Raw genomic sequence first — 19,177 nt, forward strand, 5'->3', positions numbered from 1 at the left:
GAATGTTACTTCCATCCCGGGTGATAAATGAGAATGATTTAGGTTGATTTTACAGTAAATATCCTACTAATCGCTCCTTTAAACTTTAAAAGCTAGTGAAGACATGATAAACCTACAACTTAAGAGTTTAACAGTTTTAATAACATTTAATGAAAGCTAAATAATGCTTTTCATAAACTCATAATTCATTGTTATGCACAGTCAGGCAAAGCAGAGATTGATTCATGTAATGTTCTGTGTTAAATTAAAATTTATGAAGTCGTCATAGTTATGTGTCCCACATTGTCCCACATTTTGTGATTTGAGATCTGGTCACCCTACTCTAAACATGTAGCCAGAGCTGCAGGTGAATAGTTCAGATCAAAGCAGATATAAGTGTTAAAATAGTCAAAACGTACACTTAAAGGCTATTAGGAATCTATGGCATAAATTAGAAATATTTTAAGAATGCTATTTATCCTATCTAACTGAGCTTAGGCTATCTTGCAAAGAGAATAGTAAAAAATCCTTTATTATCTAGAAATGTGGCAGAAACATCCTCCAAATGCTGTAACATATAATATAATCTCATATAATCTTTGTCCCACTACACAATTATGCACTATTTTGTGTCTACAACAAAAGAACCCAGAACAACAGATTGAGGTTTGTGGCTATAATGTGAAAACATGTGAAAAGTTCAAGGCTAATGACTACTTTTGCAAAGCACTGTTAATGATTTAAATAAAACAAAGACTCAAATGTGATACTTGGACATGAGATAGTCCAAAAGATATCAGTGCACAAACCTGCACCCATACCTTTAAATAACTCACAATTGGCAGCAATTAATTTATAAAATGTAAAAGTAAAAAAAAAAAAAATGATGGTAACAAGATTAACACAATTTAAACCGAGGCCGGGTTTCACTGTGAATTAGTGCTACATGTTACCTAAGGCTGGAAAACACACTAAATGAATTAAATTACATTTAAATCTTGTTAATGCAACACTCTTTTTAACAAAGTTAAAATCCCTAAGGCGGAAAATTTTCACAAGTAATGAAGGCTGTTTCCTCAGAGACACCTGCATCAGTGAACTTTGCCAGGAGGCAGCTGCTACTGAATGAAATTAGAAGAAACGAAACAAAAAGGGAATATGAGACGCTTTTAGAACGTCTTACAGATAACAGACTGCATTGAAGCATGTAAAAACGAAACATTTAGACAAAGTTTTCTGGTGACGTGCTCTGGGTCACTTGATGCATATTTTAACACTAGTTTTGGTAAATCTTTCTTTCTTGACCTGATCATTAAAATACATGAGTGCAGTGACTAATACAGTTATGTTAAATGAAGTAAAATATCCATTTCCATGAGGCTAGTTTGTCAGATTAAAATAACCTTTAAAAAACAACAACCTTTAAGCCGGTATGAAACATACTTTTGATTAAGCCCCCATTTCTGCATGACAAAGTTTGCTTTTTTATTGGTCTAGTGCAATATAATCTCAAATGCTGTGTTTTTCATAACATATTTAATCATAATTAACATAAATAAATGCTTTAAAGCATCACTGATCTGTGTTAATCCATATAATGTGTTTCGCTTTGTGAATTGAGTCTTTGAAATACATTAAAATAATTTATCAAATATGACTTTAAGTCTTTTTTTTTATTTCAGTTTCTTTGAGCAAAAATACAAGTAAGATTTACATTGAAATGTTAAGACATTTTAGTAGTGCTCAAAAGGAGTAGGTAGAAGTTCTGAGAACTTATAAGAACCTACCCCCAATTACAATATTCGAAAATCTAGCCTTTACATTGTAATGAAGGGTTAATTGTGTGATTTTCAAAATAAATATATGATTTTATTACATAAAGAATTCTCCTCTATAAAGTAGGAAATTTGATTTCAACAATTGGAAAAAAAAGAATGTCTTTCAAATTGATTACATTACAATGAACACAATAAAAACATTTTTTTTTTTTTATAGATATAATTTACAACAGTTCTATCAATTGTTAGAATAGGTAACATTCTAAAATAAATAAATAAATAAATGACTGTAAAGTCAGTGAATATGTTGGCATGCAAACTGTAAAGAGCAGGAAATTTTCTCTGACTGCTGCAGTCTGATTTAAGCATTTGTTAATTTGTCATGACTGTGAACAGTTTGATGTAAATTGTGTCAGTTGCTTTCAAAGGATTTTGGGTTCAAGGAAATTATACCAACTGCTGTGAATTTGCCTTTGCTCATACATCATACATTACCCAATCATCACAAATTTCGTCCTGGAACATCTTGTTGTCGGTGAAGGCGCATCAACTGCACACTAGATTCTGGATAAATATATTTATACATGTGCACCCACTCCACGCTGTGTCTGTCACTGAACTGTCTTGCTTTCTGCCCATTTAACACCCGGTCCCAGGGCTTTACAGCTTGGATCCTGTCAGTCTGCTGGAGTGATAGTGAAGTGTTACTAAACAGAGATGCGTTTTAGTGTTAGGGAGAGCCTAGTGGGAGGTGTGGAGGAGGTGGAAGAGTTTGTTAATGTGAGATATGTTGGAAGAAACCCCCTCTAACGCTCTAGTTTGGGCAAAAACACAAAATCAGCCATCACACCTTAAAATATTGGCTTTTTCAGCCTCTAGCTCAAACTGGATTTATGTGCTTGTTTTGCAAAAAAATAAAATAAAAACTACTTCAAGATGCTTGTGATTTGAGTAGTATTTAACGTACATGTTACTGATGTAAGCACAATTTCATCAGCCCAAAACCTAGAAACGTGAGCGAGTCAGAATAACTAACGTTCAGAAATTAGACCAGTTTGTGAAGATAAACTGCCAGCGGTGCAGTATTTCACTTTGTTGTTGAAAAATCATGCAATTATGTAACAATAATACATTACATACTAAACAAAGAACATATCAAGTGTCAAATCTAAATATTAGTAAATATTTAAGAGGGAAGCTAGCTCTCAGGCATGCATTATAACTAATAAAGATATGAGTTTTCCCCTAAAACAGGTTCCTACAGCCAAGTGTTATAAGGGATCGTTAAAGCTGTGAGATTATTTTGCTTTCTAATTTTGTAAAAAAACTAATAAATACCCCCCCCAAAAAAAAAAAAAAAAAATCACACCTAACAAATTGTTTTCTTAGTTAAGTATGAATGCAGGATATATGCCACATTAATGGCAAAAAAAAAGTTTACCATCTTATTGCTGTACTTGACTGTGTGAGGAATTTGACATGCACCCAACATTCAAGCCGGACACAGTGTTGCCTTCCAAAAAGGTTTGTTAACAAAACCAGAAACTTGAGCAGACAGGAACACTCTGCAGCAAGTCCACGATATAGGCCTGGCTCATGTGCAGAAGTCCAAATAGGGCAGGCAAAGGCGAGGCTCATAGTCGTTATTAAAAACTCCAGGTCATGGTCCAGAAACCAGAAGCTTAGGTAGATGTCTGACACGGGTAAGGCAGGTAAATCTAGAGACGTGATCATGGTCAGACAAGGTAAACGGCTATGAAATGCTAAATGATCTGTGCTTGCATAGCACTTTATCAAAATCCTGAGTACCCCAAAGCGCTTCACACCACATTCAGTCGTTCATTTAAACATTCGCACACCGACAGTGGTGAGCTAGATTGTAGGCACAGCTGCTCTGGGGCGGACGGATGAAAGGAAGGCTGACAAACAACGAGCGCCACCGGGCATTCTGACCAACGACAGCAGACAAATCAGATGAAGTGTCCTGCCCAAGGACACAATGAATGAGACGGCTGGAGTGGGGTTTTGAGCTGGCAAACCCACCGGTAACAGGACACTGTTGTCACCCCTTTAGAAACGCTGGACATCTACTAGCAAAAGCTTTCAATAATCTGGCGCTCATAAAGAGCAGGAAACGGGTGCAACGCATGACCCTGATTGCAGAGAGGCAGACTCGCAGTTGCGGTCCGTAACGCTTAATTAACATGGAGATTGGGAAGAGTGGCAGGATGTTGACGGCAGACAGGCAACAGATCATGCTAGCCGAGCAAACGTCTGCTTTATAAAACCAAAAAAAGGCAGAGGCTGCACAGCAAAATCCCAAGCAATGCAGGCCACAATCACTGTCCTCTCATTCATAAACCAAGCCGTAAAGGTGGCCTCTCTGCTTCCTAACAAGTCCTCGGAGGCACGTGTTTATCCTATGATGGGCTAAAACACATGCACTTACATAGACACAAATGTCGACATTTTTTATATCCTCTTAGACAGCTTGCAGGGCTTAACAACAGCCTAAAGCATCTGACTCACACCCCAGTGAGCCCGGGATATGAGGCAGAGGAGTCAAAAAAAAGAAAAAAAAAAACGACCATGAGGGTGGAAGGAAAAGGTGAGAAATTAAGAGATTATGTAACCGTCTGCCCGCTTGTCCAAACGCTGAGGTGGAGTTAATGACTGTGAATTTAAATTACGGCGTGCCAGGCTGAAGAGGATTAAACCTTGAATGTAGCAGGCGTGTTATCCAGTTTGTAAGATTTCCTCTTACCTGTGGTGCACTATGTATGTGATGATGGAGGCGAAGAGGCAGAGCAACATGACCGCCGTGCAGGCATACACGACAGGGTGCAAAAACTCCCCAGGGTACGGGGGGAAAGACAACACCTTCTTGAAATCCTGCAGCACAGAAAAGACAAAAAAAAAAAAAAAGACATTGTCACTATCAGTGACATGAAACACCTGTCAGTAGGAACGTGGCGTGCAAAATGACAGTGCCTCAGAAAACCAGCCCCAAAACAAATCCATAATGACACATAAATGGCCCATAATGAGCCCCCCAGTATACATATCCACAGTATACTTCGCTGATGAGCCATGCAAGCAAAACAAGAAATGTATGTCGAGGAAACGTCTCCGAGTTAGAACGCCGTCCAAATCAGTACAAAAGAGAAACAAGCGTGTCGAGCGAATACTCTTCCCTCTGCATTTACATTCAGCGTTTTAAGGCATTAAGCTGACAATGTTTGGCAGAGAGACCGAATGCGGAAATATCATCAGCTTACCAGGCTGCCAGCAACAACAACAACAACAACAAAAAAAGGGGTGAACCAAAAATAGATTAAAGAAACAGCAAATAAAAAAAACATAATTCAATGAAGGTTGTGCTAGTGAAATCAATTTAGCAAAAAAAAAACGTTGATTTGTGGCACAAACTGCGACCGTTTACAGCTCAGATCTCTGAGGGAACGCGAAGCCGTTTGTAACAGTTGCTGTCGGCCCAGATCTGCACGGACAAAAAAAAAAAAAAAAAAAAGGACCTCAGAAAACAATCCTTTATCCGCAGCCTTTTATGCAGTCAATGCGCTGTCGGGCCAAATTAGGGGGGGGATGTTGAGAATTTTGGCTCCGTCATGTTGAAGTTGCTAAATAAAGCGCACCTTATCTCCATAAGCCCCGCCAGCTCGGTGTGACTTTGTGTCTCCGAGAGTGATCAGCGCACACGCTGTCTAGCTCCATCATTGTCTCAGAAAGTAGCTCGGTGGGATATTCCCTCACCGTGTTTATCTGAAAAGCCGGCGAGGCTGTCCGGACCTCAGAGAACCTGTGGCATGTGCATCTGCAAGCACAGTTTTTAAAGTAGACTGTAGGGTAGCGGTGGGAGGGGTTATAATGAACCCGCTCTGGATCATATCCGTCTCAGTACATCTGTTAAGCCTTAGATTTTGTGAGAACTTTAAGCGCTGGGGAAAAAAAATTAAAAATAAAAATGAAACAAGAGATACAAGGCTTAAATGAATAGGTATATCACAGGTGTTCTGTGTACATGCAAGTCAGTGTGTGCAGTCAGCAGACGGCTGGTTATGCAGTCAAAAAGGTCGCTGGATGTGTTTTTTTCCAAGTAACATTTGATTAAAGGGTGATAATGACGGTGGAAAACATTGACTGTGAGTCATCAGGAAGCAAATACGACACTATGCTGCAGCAGGCTTCTTGCCCATTGTCAGCGGATGCCATGGCAATGAGAGAAGGGTGCTCACACAACACGTTATGAAAGACCCACGGAGCCAATTCATGGAGTTTAAACCATTTTACTGCCGCGGTTAATACGCGATCAAACAAACAAGCGTGGCCGTGAATTATTAGTACACCGGATTTTAGGAAGTTATTAAAAATACATGTACAAAGAGTAAAGTCCCAACGGACACAAACATTCTCAACACCAGACAGTGATTCGGATAGATAAGTCTCCAATATGAAAAGTCGGACTGGATTATGATTGGATTACATTTGCCTGTATGCAACTGGATTTGACTAAGATAACACTGCAAAAACGGAACTAGAAATAAGTAAAATTTTCTTAAAATGAGTGTATTTGTCCTGGATTTGAGCAAGTAAATAAGATGATTTGCTAATGGAATAAGATTTTTGCACTTAAAATAGGAACAACTCATCTCCATCTTATTTCAAGTGCAGGATGTCTAATTATCTTAGTTTAGGGGTCAAATTACTCATTGGCAGATAATCTTATTTACTTGCTCAAATCAAGGATAAACACACTAACTGTAAGAACATTTTACTTATTTTTATAGATTCACCATTTTTGCAGTGTATCTATTATTGTCTTTAGAGCACTCTAGGTGGAAGCTTCTTCCAGTTTATGGTCAGCTCTTGATTTACCAATCGGTCTACGTTCCTACCCTCACCCGCGGACACTGAACTTGGGTCATGACCAGAAGAATGAGATTACAAGAAGCAGTAAATGAGCTTCCTCCACAGGGTGGCTGGACACTTCCTTGGAGATGGGGTAAGGAACTCTGCCGCTGCTCCTCCACGTCGAGAGGAGTCAGCTGAGCTGGCTCTGGCATTGGTTCAGATTCCCCTCCCCCCGCTGGTGGACACCTCGCTCCGTAAGAGGTCCAGACACGTCCCACCAGGAGGGGACCTCCAGGACTCCCTGGAGAGACGACGTCTCTCGGCAGGCCTGGGAACATCTCGGGCTTCTCCCCAGAGGTGTCAGAGGAGAGGGAAGTCTGGGCATCCCTGCTGAGTCGCCTGCCCCCGCAACTCGGTACCAGATAAGCGGAAGACGACGAGTACAACCACAACTACATTCTCAGAATACGCTGTCTGTAAATGTACTTTATATTAACAAACAAAAACTGCAAACCCCACCCACAGCGAGCAATCAAAAGAAAAATGATGGTGAGCTAACAGACAGTTTAAAGGGAGCAAAGAAAGACCAGAAAGCCGACCGTCCTTTTGTGGGGGAAACAAAAAAAAAAAAAAAACACAGTCTTACTGTAAACTGGTTCAAAAAGCTTGTTTTTCACTGATTTACAGGGAAGTAGACACAGGGCAGGAACTTCTCAGCTACGGTTTACGTACTTTTAGAGCACATAGCAGTCAGAAGCATAAAAACAGGCATGGGAAAATATCAATTTTGCTCAAGGGCATAGAAAGGCAACTTTCATCGGGAATTAGCTGTTACATTGTTGAAAGCGAGCGGAGCTGAAACACCCCGAGACGCTAAATGTGACGGTGAGTGATGGCAGCTCCCAGCCAAATGGCTTTAGGTGAGATGGTAGAAGGCATAATGGTCTCATAGGACGCAATGTGATAATCACTGAGCTTATCATGTTAATTCACAATGTCAGTCTGTCACCTTGTGGGTATTTAAACACTACTCTAGCCAACAAATAAGGTTCAGCGTTCCATGTGGGCTGAGACACTTTTTCTGAGAAATGATGAATATGATGTTACATTCCAGAGTATTACGGCTAAACGGAGCAATGACATATAGGGCAGTTAAATGCGGATTGTGTCAGATCACACAGCTTTTAATAACAGATAAAAATAACATCAGTAAAGAAAATGAAGCAGTTTTGAAACACTGATCAAAAGAAAAAGCTATCCTGACCAAACTGAGTCTCCCTAAACGGGTAATATTCACCTAGATGTAATAGCTGGTTGTGTCATGTGGCACAATAAGTCTTTTGCGATGCTGTAAAAACATTTTGCCTCAATTTTCTTTGTGTCTTTGTTTCACTTGTAGCCAAGTTAGAGGGCTCCTAAGCATTTATGGCCTGCTTAAAGTCATGCCACTGCATCTTAGTCTGATTTAATTAAGGAGTTTTTAATTTTTTTAAATTTCTTTTGAATATCTAAAGATGCTATATTGGCAGTTGTAAGATTTCACTTTGTTGTTTTTGGTCGGTAGTGGTTTTGGACTCTTCCAACCAGTATCTTACTGAATTACAAAGAGTGACCTTAATTAAGACAAGTGAAGCCTGGAGTGCTTCAGATGCGGTTTTGGGATCTTTTTTGACCTCTTTGATGAGATAGCAATGTAATATTAAGTGACTTTGGAAGGTTGGCCACACCTGGGAAGGTTTCCTCCTGTTCCAGGCTTTGTCCACCTGTGGATAGTTGTTCCCACCTTGGATTGCTGGAGTCTTTAGGAGATCGTTTCACTTACTTCATTCAATCACACATGTTCTATTTAAAGGGCAAAGATGCAAAATCCAGTTTTTTAGCCTTTAAATACATTTTGTTGTGTCCTTAAGAGTCTCTAGGAGCGCAGAATATTTTAATGTAGTCTGTCCAAGTGCCGTGTAGATATTTCTATCTGTACCTTTTTTTGGTAATATTTATCAAGCCGTTCAGTTTTCTCTGTTTTCTATTACGTTTTTGAACAATTACATCACAATATTTGCTGGGGAGCTGCGAAACAAGGTCATTGACTTTCCGCTTACCGATTTTGCAAATCTGCCATTTGTATTTCTCGGTCTGATTTTGTAGTCCAAGCTAAATAATGATGAAGCTGCATGTGGCAGTCAAAATGTCCAGCTCAGCGTTCATTACACCGTCCACAGCATCCTAGGTATATGCATCTGAACAGGGTGGAGTGCCACACTGAGTTCCACTTTCTGTAGTCCATAACAGAATGATTTAAATGTGAAAAGGAAGAACTAATATGCGTATGTACCTAGGGATGGGGGATTTAGAAAAAAAGCATACTGATAAATTAGAAATCATATTGATCGATATCAATAATTATCAACAAATTCTAAACATGTTTTAAATGCAGCCCTGGCCATTTTATGCTGTTCCTTGGCGACCTATTTTTAGATTAAGAACACAGACATTGAATTCAAACTCAACACTTTATTCAACCAACTGTTTACCAAAAAAACACTTTATTCAACCAACTGTTTACCAAAAAAAAGTTTTTATAATAGAAAAATGAACGCATGCTCTCTAAACGCTGGTTGGGAGGATGTAATGACTGTAATATTAACCTACATGATAGGCTAGAATGCAAAAGGAAGCAAAACTGTTATTCTATTGAACTTTTTATTGACCCTTTTTTTTTCTATCATCGATATATATTGTTTTTGAATTATTGTCCAGCCCTATATGTACCATTTAAGAGACTTCTTACTTCCTTAGGTCTGGCAGTAGTTAAACCGGGGTGTGGCTATAGTCTTCACTAAAACCAACACTAAAAAAAAATGGTTTGTAATTAATTCTTTGCTGAACATGCATTTTCTGGATGGGCTTTAATTTACTTGGGCTTTCATTGACATACAATTTTGATGACCTAAAAATGACCAAAAAAAAACCTACACTAAATAAAACACAAAGGAACAACAGACTGGAGCCCTTTCCTAAATCAGGAAAGGGCTGCAATAGCTACCCACCTAAACTTGCTCAGAACTACAGCCAGATCAATATCACAAAAGTTAAAAACAACTGAAAGTGAGATAAACAATGCTTGATATGGGCCCAAATGTATCAGAAAGCAGGGTGGTAACGTGCGTACGCCAGGGAAAAGCTCTTTCTATCCTACCATCACAAACGCAATACCCACATGATGTAGGAAGAAGACGCTGCAAGGAAAACTCATTACCTCATAACACATTTGCTATTGTAGCAGACAGAATTTGATCAGCACAAAAGCCAGCTTGTCACTGATATTTTGTACAAATGTGCATCACAGCTAAATGACAAAGGCAAGTGCCACTGAAAAACGACAATGACAGATGAACTATATTACACGATCTCACCAAATGCTATAAAGGTGGTTCACTCACCTGGGAATCCCAGACAGGTGAAACTCTGTTTACTGTCTGATTCATTTTGGCTAATCTGATCACTTGGGGCCAAACACAAAGCACTGAGTTTGTATTTGCAGACTGTCAGTTGATACGCAAACCAGCGTCGCCACGATAAGATAAGTCCAGTCATGCCATTTTAGGACATTGTGAATCCCTCATCACTAGTCTCAGTATTTTTGTCAGCAAACGATCCAGATGGGTCTGCCATGACACAAAGGCTGAAAATATGGGAGAGCTTATCACGCCTGCAGATGATTGCGAAGGTGCATGTGTGAGGACGGACACCTGTATGTAAAGCTTCTGTCCAGTCCAGTTTGGAAACGCCACGGGCCGCGCCGTTTCATGGAGTTTATCAGGCCATGCAACATGGACTCAATACAACACATTACCAGGACATCTAAAATAACAAGTCCTGTGGCTCTGCTAAAAAGTGGAAGATATCTTGCCTTTGGTTTCAGCAGGATAATGACCCAAAACATACGCCGAGATCAACGCAAATGATTTGCAAGGCTCAAAATCAACCCTCTTACATGATCGAAATCACATAGAAAACCTTTGGCACGCTAAATGTGTGTAAAGAGGAATGGTCAGAATCCCTCTGTGTGCTTTTCACTGAATGAATTTATTCAAAAGAAATGCTGAAGTTTTATAAATTTTTCATTTTGAGATTCTGCAATAATTTCTTTTTGCATTATTTGAAGTCTTCTTACATCGGGGCGTAGAGGGTTTGGTACACGCTTGCTTAAGCACATCATTCACTATGAAACATGATTTGAAAATTCACTGAGTATTACTGTTCTGCAAATGGGTTGCTGATTAAACCCCTTAAAGCTCAACTAAAAGCAGAATGGATGTTTTTTCTTCTTCTGATGAACAAAAACATTTAAATGATATCACCACCCAGCTTAGCTTTTCAAACAACAGCAGAGGGGACCATGTGCTGACATCCAAGTTACTGGTGCCGAAGAAATTCCCTATCTGTGGCATTTTTCTAAACAAATTCATTAAAAAAAAAAAAACAATATTTGTCAGAAAGTTAGAACACTCAAGAGTCTTTTTTTCATGGCTGATAGGATTCAGTGGAAGCAGAGCAGGGAATCTGTTAATTACTTTATAATCAGTGGCAAATTTCTTTGTAGACATTTTTTAATCTTTATTTGAGTCGAATCAAATCCTATAATTTGTGATTTGATATTAACACCACATATTTGATTATTGGCCCCACATGGTTAAAAAGCTTCATTAGGCGCCCGCCTATGCATTGAAAATGCATGGCGGAGGCCTTATGTTATGCACCTAATAAGGGTTTCTTTAATTTTATTATTGCTTTTTATTCTTCCGTCACCGTCAATACAGCCCGAACCGTAGGCTGTAACCCCACAAACTATATATCAAAACGTGCGTCTCGACGCCGCGAAGTGTGCTATTTGTACTTGACGCCATTTAAAGTTACCGTGGTGACAAAATTAACCAAAAAACACTTCTCAAAACCACTTCCTACACACAGTTGACCTCACAAAAATGCAGAGCTCAGCATGGCACTTTTTTTCGGTACAGTGGTTTAGGTGTTGGGCTGGTGCACCAAAGGTCGCAGGTTCGCAACCCGCCGTGGGGTACCCAATATTTTTTTTTTTTTTACAAGTAACAAATAAATAATTTGAACAACTGATATAAATGAATGAATGATGAAAAAATTGCAACAGCAAGAACTACCCCCGGCCAATACAGCACTTACCTGACTCCGCCAGATAGATTTGCTCCGCATATCCATCTGGAAACCTTCCGTTGAAGTAATTTTGGGAAGGGGCGAAAATACTGGTTAGCTGATTGGCCTATGTTGGTGATAGACGGGCCAAATGAACCAATCAGATTCGTCGTCGCTCTGTTACGAGCGACGACGAAAACACAACCACAAGCCAAGCTACTCTTGCTGCCGCAGGTAAAGGCTCGTTAGCGCAGCAAAGAAATACTCTGTAATTCCGATAAAACTTGCTCGATAGCCACGCTAACGCTAGTTTCATCGGCTGAAGCCGCCATGTTGTTTAGACTGAACTGTCGCACTTCCCGTTGCGTCACACCTCAACCCGCCTCAAAGCCAACGCTGATTGGACGTTCGTTTGGTGAACGGCTCCAAATTTTCTTCAACGGAGAGTATCCAGACTGATCTGCGAGTGAAACCTTGAAAACTCGCGAGATCAGGATGGTCTCACGAGGCTAATACAGCACCACTCACCTGTGGGAAATGGCACTACACACCATTTTTGTCAAATGTTGAGTTCTGGGCCCAGATTTGGTGAGGCTTAGTTGCTAAAGGAGGCCGATCTGACACATGGCCTTTGGTGAGCTTTGGTGACATTAAGTATTGGCACCCTTTTTGAGGAACTTCCCAGTACAGGATTTGGACCAAACTAACAGAGTACAATCACCCGGTGATACTGGACACAACCATGTTAGCGGCTAACGCTTAGCATGTTGCTCACCGGAAGTAGCTCTAGGAAGGTCTCACCAACTTCTGCTTCACAGAGTTTGTACTTCCTTTAGTAGTTTGTAATGCCTTTAACATTTTTATTCACATATTTCATTTTTTCATGCTACATTGAAGTATTTAATCATGTTTTAATAACACCAATTTTCCATGCTGCTTGGATGCAGACCTTCTCCTGTCGGCTGGTTTTGACGAAGACAAATCCTTTTCACACTCAGAAGATTTGATTTAAAATCCCCAAGTGATAAAAGCCTACGACCAAGGAACTCGGAAGCGTTGCCTTTGACGGTATCGCGCACCACCAGGCGGGCGCCTTCTTCAACTTCTTCAGAAGTTGAACGTTTCTAGTTTGGCATTAGAATAACAACTGTGAGATGTTTATGAGTTTTGTAAATGCATCACTGATTGAAACCCTAATTAGCTACGTTTACATGGACAAAAGTAATCAGAATAAATGGCCGATCGGAATTAAAAAAAAAAGCATCATGTAAACAAGCCAATCAGGATATGATGATCGGATTAAGCTTAATCAGAACGAAAAAATAATCTGAATGAGAGGGGTGGTTTATGGAGATTGATAGCCTGGGCACTCAGAAAACAAACAAACCTGCATAATACTGTTTCGTTTGCTATTTTTTGTAGTTAAGCAAAGACTGAAGTACTTCTTCTTCTGTGGTTTTTTAGGGGAATCTGATAACTGCGCATGTCAGAGTGGTTCTATTCTGAATAAAGCCAGATGCATATTATATTACACAAATTATGATCGGATTGATTGTGCGCCCATATACACGGTGCAATCATGTATATGGGCAGCGCAATCTTATTATTTAATTGATATTTAATTGAAATTTTGTGCATGTAAACATAGCTAATGTTAGAGAAGCAGGTCTGCTAATCTGAAGTGGTGTTTTCCATACAGAACAAAAAAAAACACTGAAGTATTTGAAGTATTCCTGTAATCTTTCTCTGACACTTGGAATAACAGGTGAAGACTGGCTAACTGCAAGCTGGAACTTATTCACGACATGACATTTGTTTTTACGTCTTCCCTTTGGAGCATTTGCCGCAACGTGTTAAGAGATTTCTACTGTTAAAATCCCTGATGGCGGTCTGTGCATTGCGATGTGAGAGAGCAACAAGTAATCCAGCAAGTTTAATGTCTGCACACAGTAGAAAAGTGCGGAGGTCAAACTAGCAAAACTTAACAGATAGGTATACGGCTTAAAATGACCTTAGAGCTGAATGGGAATGGAGGGGAGAGGAAACACTTTGAAATAAGTCACTGTCAGCAGATGGAGCAGTTCAGAGGTAAGCGTTAAGAAGGAACAGAGGCTGATCTGCACCCGTTATTCATGTGGCTCTCAGTAGCAGTGTTTGTGATCTTCTGGTGACATTTGGCCAACAGCCAATCTCCCAGAAGAAAGGGCCGAGACGGGCGACTGCACAATATGTTGCCCATCCAGAGCACAGCCTCCAGAGGGAGAATCGTTTTTTTACATATGCACTGAAAAGTTCTTAAAACGTTCTTGAAAGGTGGTACGGAAGGAACCAAGTCTTAAAGGCAACAGCATACATGCATTTAGGCTGCTGTTAAACTTTCCAGGAGATAAAAGGGTAACATACATAACATACATGCAGATAAATCTCCTGACTCTGTACACTATTCTCTGTGTGTTGCTTTAAACACACTTCTCAGTTCTGTCAGCATCAACACAACTCGCACAAGATGGGCTTTAAAGAAAACGCACTAATGTCCACTTTGACCTCTTGGCATCACATCCTGCATCTTTTGCACAGCAGATTCACACAGAACCCCCACCCACCCCACATCTTGGCGTTTCTGTGTGTGAGTCCTAGTCCACAGGACCTAGCAAGTTTTTAAACAAACAAAAAAAAAAAATCAAATAGAAAAGTTTTCATCCACACCAACCTGCAGAAATACGATACTGAGTAGGGCTGAACAATTAATCGAATTTATAATATAATCGTGATTTAAAAAAACGCAATTTCCAAATCGCAGAGGTCTGCAATTAGGGAATTAGACACGTCCATTAAGTGTCGGTAAAATGTTTAATGTGGGTTTGCATCCATATGGAAGGGAAAACAGTTGCAGCAGTGAGATAATCTAATTTTATTACTTGTTTTTAGAGTTTGTATAATCATACAATGCAGAGAATGCAGAGAAAAATCTAAATTGCAATTTTGGTGGAAATATATCATAGGCAAAACGCAATAATTTCTGCACCAAGTTTAGATGCTGTGGGTCTTTTAGCAACTAATCCGCACGGCGAGGAAATTGATTTGTTGTTTGTATAATATTTAAAAACACATGATAAATTAACAATGTAAAAAAATCGCATTAAATCGCAATATTAACGAAAAATATCGCAATTAGATTATTTTCCAAAATCGTTCAGCCCTAATACTGAGTGTGTGTGTGTTTTTTTTTTAAACATGCCAGACGTATAGGGGGCAGTGTGCCGCAAAATTAAATTCATGTTAGCCAATCAGAATCCTTCAAAACAACCACGACTTCCTGTTAGGAATGAATCATGGCGCCGGGAGGTTCGATCTTGTGGACGGGTAAAGAAGTTGAGCTTCTTTTAAACACCATGTTAATATTTAAAGTTAAGAAAACTCAACACGATGTCGATTAGGAATCGTTTTTTAACTTCACCGTATGGCCATGTGTATATGGTGGCACATGCGTGACGCAGCGCAGCAATGTTTGTCGCAGACCATAATGAGCCGGACATTAATATCCGTCTTTTCATGTACACACTCAGGCTCAAAACCGGAGCATTTATAAATCTCCACTTTGGCCGGAGTGCGTAGGATCATTCATTTTAAGGGATGGATGATGCCGTTTGTGTAGGTAAAAGGCATAAATGCATAAGAATGGCTTGTGTTTTCCCATGTATCCTGCTATGTGTGGACTAAGTGTGAGAATGCAGACGATCTCCTGCTGTGAAACTCTTGTCTGAACAGACCTGGCTGAGAAAGAAACAACACGAAAACAAACAGCCTGCCTCTCTTACATCAAGCAACTCCAGTGTTTTTGAGTGAAAATAGCTTTCATATTTATCTTAAACCTTTGCCAGTAACTGATAGTGGTCACTGTTGCCATTTGGTGATATTTATCCTCTCTAAATGTTATCTCCAATCCAAAATAAACACACACACACACATCCTTGTTCAATGTACAAAGTGAGGACAGTGCCTTGACTTCCATTCATTTTTAATCATTTCTATGGCCTTACCTTGACCCTAACCTTTACCAGTGTATACCTAAAACTAACCCTAGCCTGAACCTAATCAACACCTTAGTCCTTAACCTAACCCCTAAAAAAGCGAGGACCCAAATTAGGTCCTCAATTTACATCAAAGTCCTTACTTTACTAGTAAAACGAGCAAAAGATTTTCTCACTCAGCTGCAAGTACAAAACACACAGATATAAAAATATTAAAATCCATTAAACATTTTCACATAACATTTTTTATGTTAGAACCTCAAATTTCAATGAATATTATTTGAGCATTATGTGATAGGCAAACAAAGAACTGTGTCATTTTCAAGTAAAACTACCCAGGGTTTAAACAAATTGAATCTATCTTATAAATATGTGTGGCATTCATCGCCATTACTCTCATACCCAAAATATAACCCCGTTATATAATCTGTAAATAAAGTTTACGTGTCAAGTTAAAATCTCAGTATAATCGCAGCTGTTCTGTGAAGGCTTCTGAGGTTTCTTTGAGAAGATTATAAAACTATATCCAAGCTATGAACATTTCATGCAGCCCTGTTATCTCCATCATACGAAAAGAGTACTGTGGAGGAATAAAAATTAAAATTAAAAACAAACAAAAAAACATGTCTGTCCAGCTAAACTAGTGATTGGCAATCCAAAGAATCATCTTAACTCTCGGTCCAACTAAATAAAAACATTTGAAAACAGGCAACATATTTATTTTAGATATGTATTTTAGGAAATTGATGATCGTAAATTAAATCAGTTTCCATTTTAAAAAACTCTATCTAAATATATGGATAACAAAGTCTAAAACACACATAGTCTGTGACAATCCAACAAAATATTCCATGTGACACTCTGATTGTGTTGTAAAACTCCCAAGCATGATAGCACAGGAGCAGCCATGGAGCACCATAATCAAGTGGCTGGTATAGTGTACAGAAACATCTGTTCAGAATACCATACCATAACTAGAGACCCCCAGGTCAAAATGGGAGTCACCTCCCAAGGAGGTGGAGAATGACAGAGCTAAGATCCTGTGGGACCTCCAGATACAATCAGAAAATAATTTTAATGGCCAACCAACCGGACATTGTGATCATTGACAAGCAGCAGAGGATGTGGCCATCCCCGGTGATGGAAGCATGAAGAAAAAAAGAGCACGAGAAAAGAGAGAAATACTAAGGGTTCAGGGAAGAATTAGAAAGAGCCTAGAAGGTGAAGACAATTGTAAGGCTCCGTGGTCATCAGAGCACTTGGAGCAGTAACCCCGACTCTGGAGAAGTGACTCCAATAGGTATCTGGAGAAACATCCGACATCTCAGTCCAGAAGAGTACAAACTTAGGAACAGCTAAGATCCTAAGAAGAACCCTCAGGTTCCCAGGCCTCTGGTAGAGGACCCGAGCTTGAGAAATGGAGAGCCACCCACCAACCATCAGGAGTATGAGGCCCCCCGCTATGCGTCATTTGTGTATTTTAAATGCCTTGATGATTGAGAGCGACCTAAAACGTTCGTTAAACGTTCCTGTGCGGAAGAAAATCTCCCAGTCTAAATAGCTAACGCACTAGCTGGTATTAGCTTGACGCACAGTACGTCCAAGTCCCCAATGACCCGCATGATGTCAACCCCCCCTTCCACCATGATGTGGTGGGGGTGGGGGGTGGGGGGTCTTCAGTCCATTCTGGTAGTAGAATAATCCTTTGGGATCTTGTTTTTTTTTTTTTTTTTTGAACAGGTAAAATAAATCTGATCAGAGTTGATGAGAAGAGGGAAAGAGTTCAATTCTGGAAAATCCTGGAAGAAAACCTGTTGGGATTCATAAGATTTGATACTAGGGTGGAGGTTAATCTACAATGGCCCTAAACATACAGCCAGATGTACAAAGGCATGGTTTAGATCAAAGCTCACATATTCATGCGCTGCAATGACCAACAGTGCGCCAGTAGCTGAAAACTGATGTTCACATACGCTCTCCATCCAACATTTCAAGCTGACGGCGCACATCCAAAAAAACCCACTTGTAGCTCAGATCCTAGTAAAAAAAAAAATGCTTGAAACATAAATAAACACCTCGTTCTTTAAAATATTTGGTACTAGTTTTCCTTCCACTTCAGGAAGGAACTACTATCATGAACTACTTTGTGTTGGTTTATCCCATAAAATCCAGTTAAAAATACGCCGATGTTCGTGACTGTCACATGACAAAAGGGGACAAAGGTCACGGGGGGGGTACGTCTGGGACGCGCCGTGCAGACAGACTTAACTTTAAACATAAATACATATTTCCCAGTTACCCATTAATCTTTCTGTGCTGTGCAAGCTGATCCAGACGGTGAAGTTGCCGCTCCCTTGTTGACCCCGACTGTCGTGATGATCGATAGGCTATCGGTGTTAGCTCGCGGCGTGTCCTGATCATCTCTTCCCCGTTGTATTTCTTCTTCTTTTTTTTTTCTTCTTTTTTTTACAGCCAAAGCCAATAGCAGCACGTCAGCTGAAGAAAGCAGCAGACACTTTTATATGTTCTGTTGCTCCTACACTCAGGTTATTATCATTATTCCCATCACATTACATCACAGCACCTGCTGCGTCTGACTGACAGGTTAATGGGTCTAAACCCTTCGACACAGCGATTCATTACAGCCAGGCGACTGTATTAGCGCAAAGGTCAGTTTGGCTTAGACTTATCCTGGACTGGTGCCGGCACGTTACATCTAAACATGCCTCAACTGTCCACATGCCTCAGTGACTAAACAGCGCACTGATCCCTTGTTTGTGCTGTAGATACAACTTTAATCTAGCATTCGCCGTCTTCATGCCGAAATCAGATTACCAGAGTCAATTAAACTTGATCCATAATCTCCCGCAGGCACAGTTGGTGCAATTTTATCAAGTCCACAAAATCCAAAGGGACACGTACACTGCTGCTCAGTGAGCACTTAAAGGCTGCACGTCTTGGATTTACACCGTGATTGGTGCAGATGATGAATTGCGCATCTTGTAAAAAAAAAACACAAGTAAGCGCTTCCCAGATGGTAAAAGGATTGGGTTTGGCGATTGCTGTCGGTGAAGTTCCAGAGCCGGAGAACTTTTTCCACCTCCCCCCCCCCCCGTCGTGATCCCACCGGGGCATGCAAGAGTGCACAAACTGTGAGTGGAAATAAAAGAGGTAGAGTGGGAGAAAACAAAATTAAAATCCTCTAGTTTAGAGCCCGTGTGGGTTGCCGGGTTCCAAGTTTCTATCAAGGAATGTACTTTATCGTCGCACCAGCTCTGGAACAGAACCGGAGCGAGTGTTGCAAATCAAACCCACTCAGGCTTGCCTGTACATATTGGCAAGCACAGAGAG

At 40.0% G+C, this 19,177-nt stretch overlaps 1 protein-coding gene across 1 annotated transcript in view; it reads right to left on the bottom strand.

Moving 5' to 3' along the window:
* Window positions 1–19,177, bottom strand: part of LOC105921153 (adhesion G protein-coupled receptor A3) — a 277,946-nt gene that overhangs the window by 50,555 nt on the left and 208,214 nt on the right. Inside the window, exon 15 of the mRNA XM_036126251.1 lies at window positions 4,522–4,649. Within this exon, the coding sequence (XP_035982144.1) occupies window positions 4,522–4,649 (128 nt within the window). The remainder of the gene's footprint in view (window positions 1–4,521; window positions 4,650–19,177) is intronic.

This window comes from Fundulus heteroclitus, chromosome 22 (genome assembly GCF_011125445.2).
Source record: "Fundulus heteroclitus isolate FHET01 chromosome 22, MU-UCD_Fhet_4.1, whole genome shotgun sequence".
In the NCBI taxonomy this organism is placed as follows: domain Eukaryota; kingdom Metazoa; phylum Chordata; class Actinopteri; order Cyprinodontiformes; family Fundulidae; genus Fundulus; species Fundulus heteroclitus.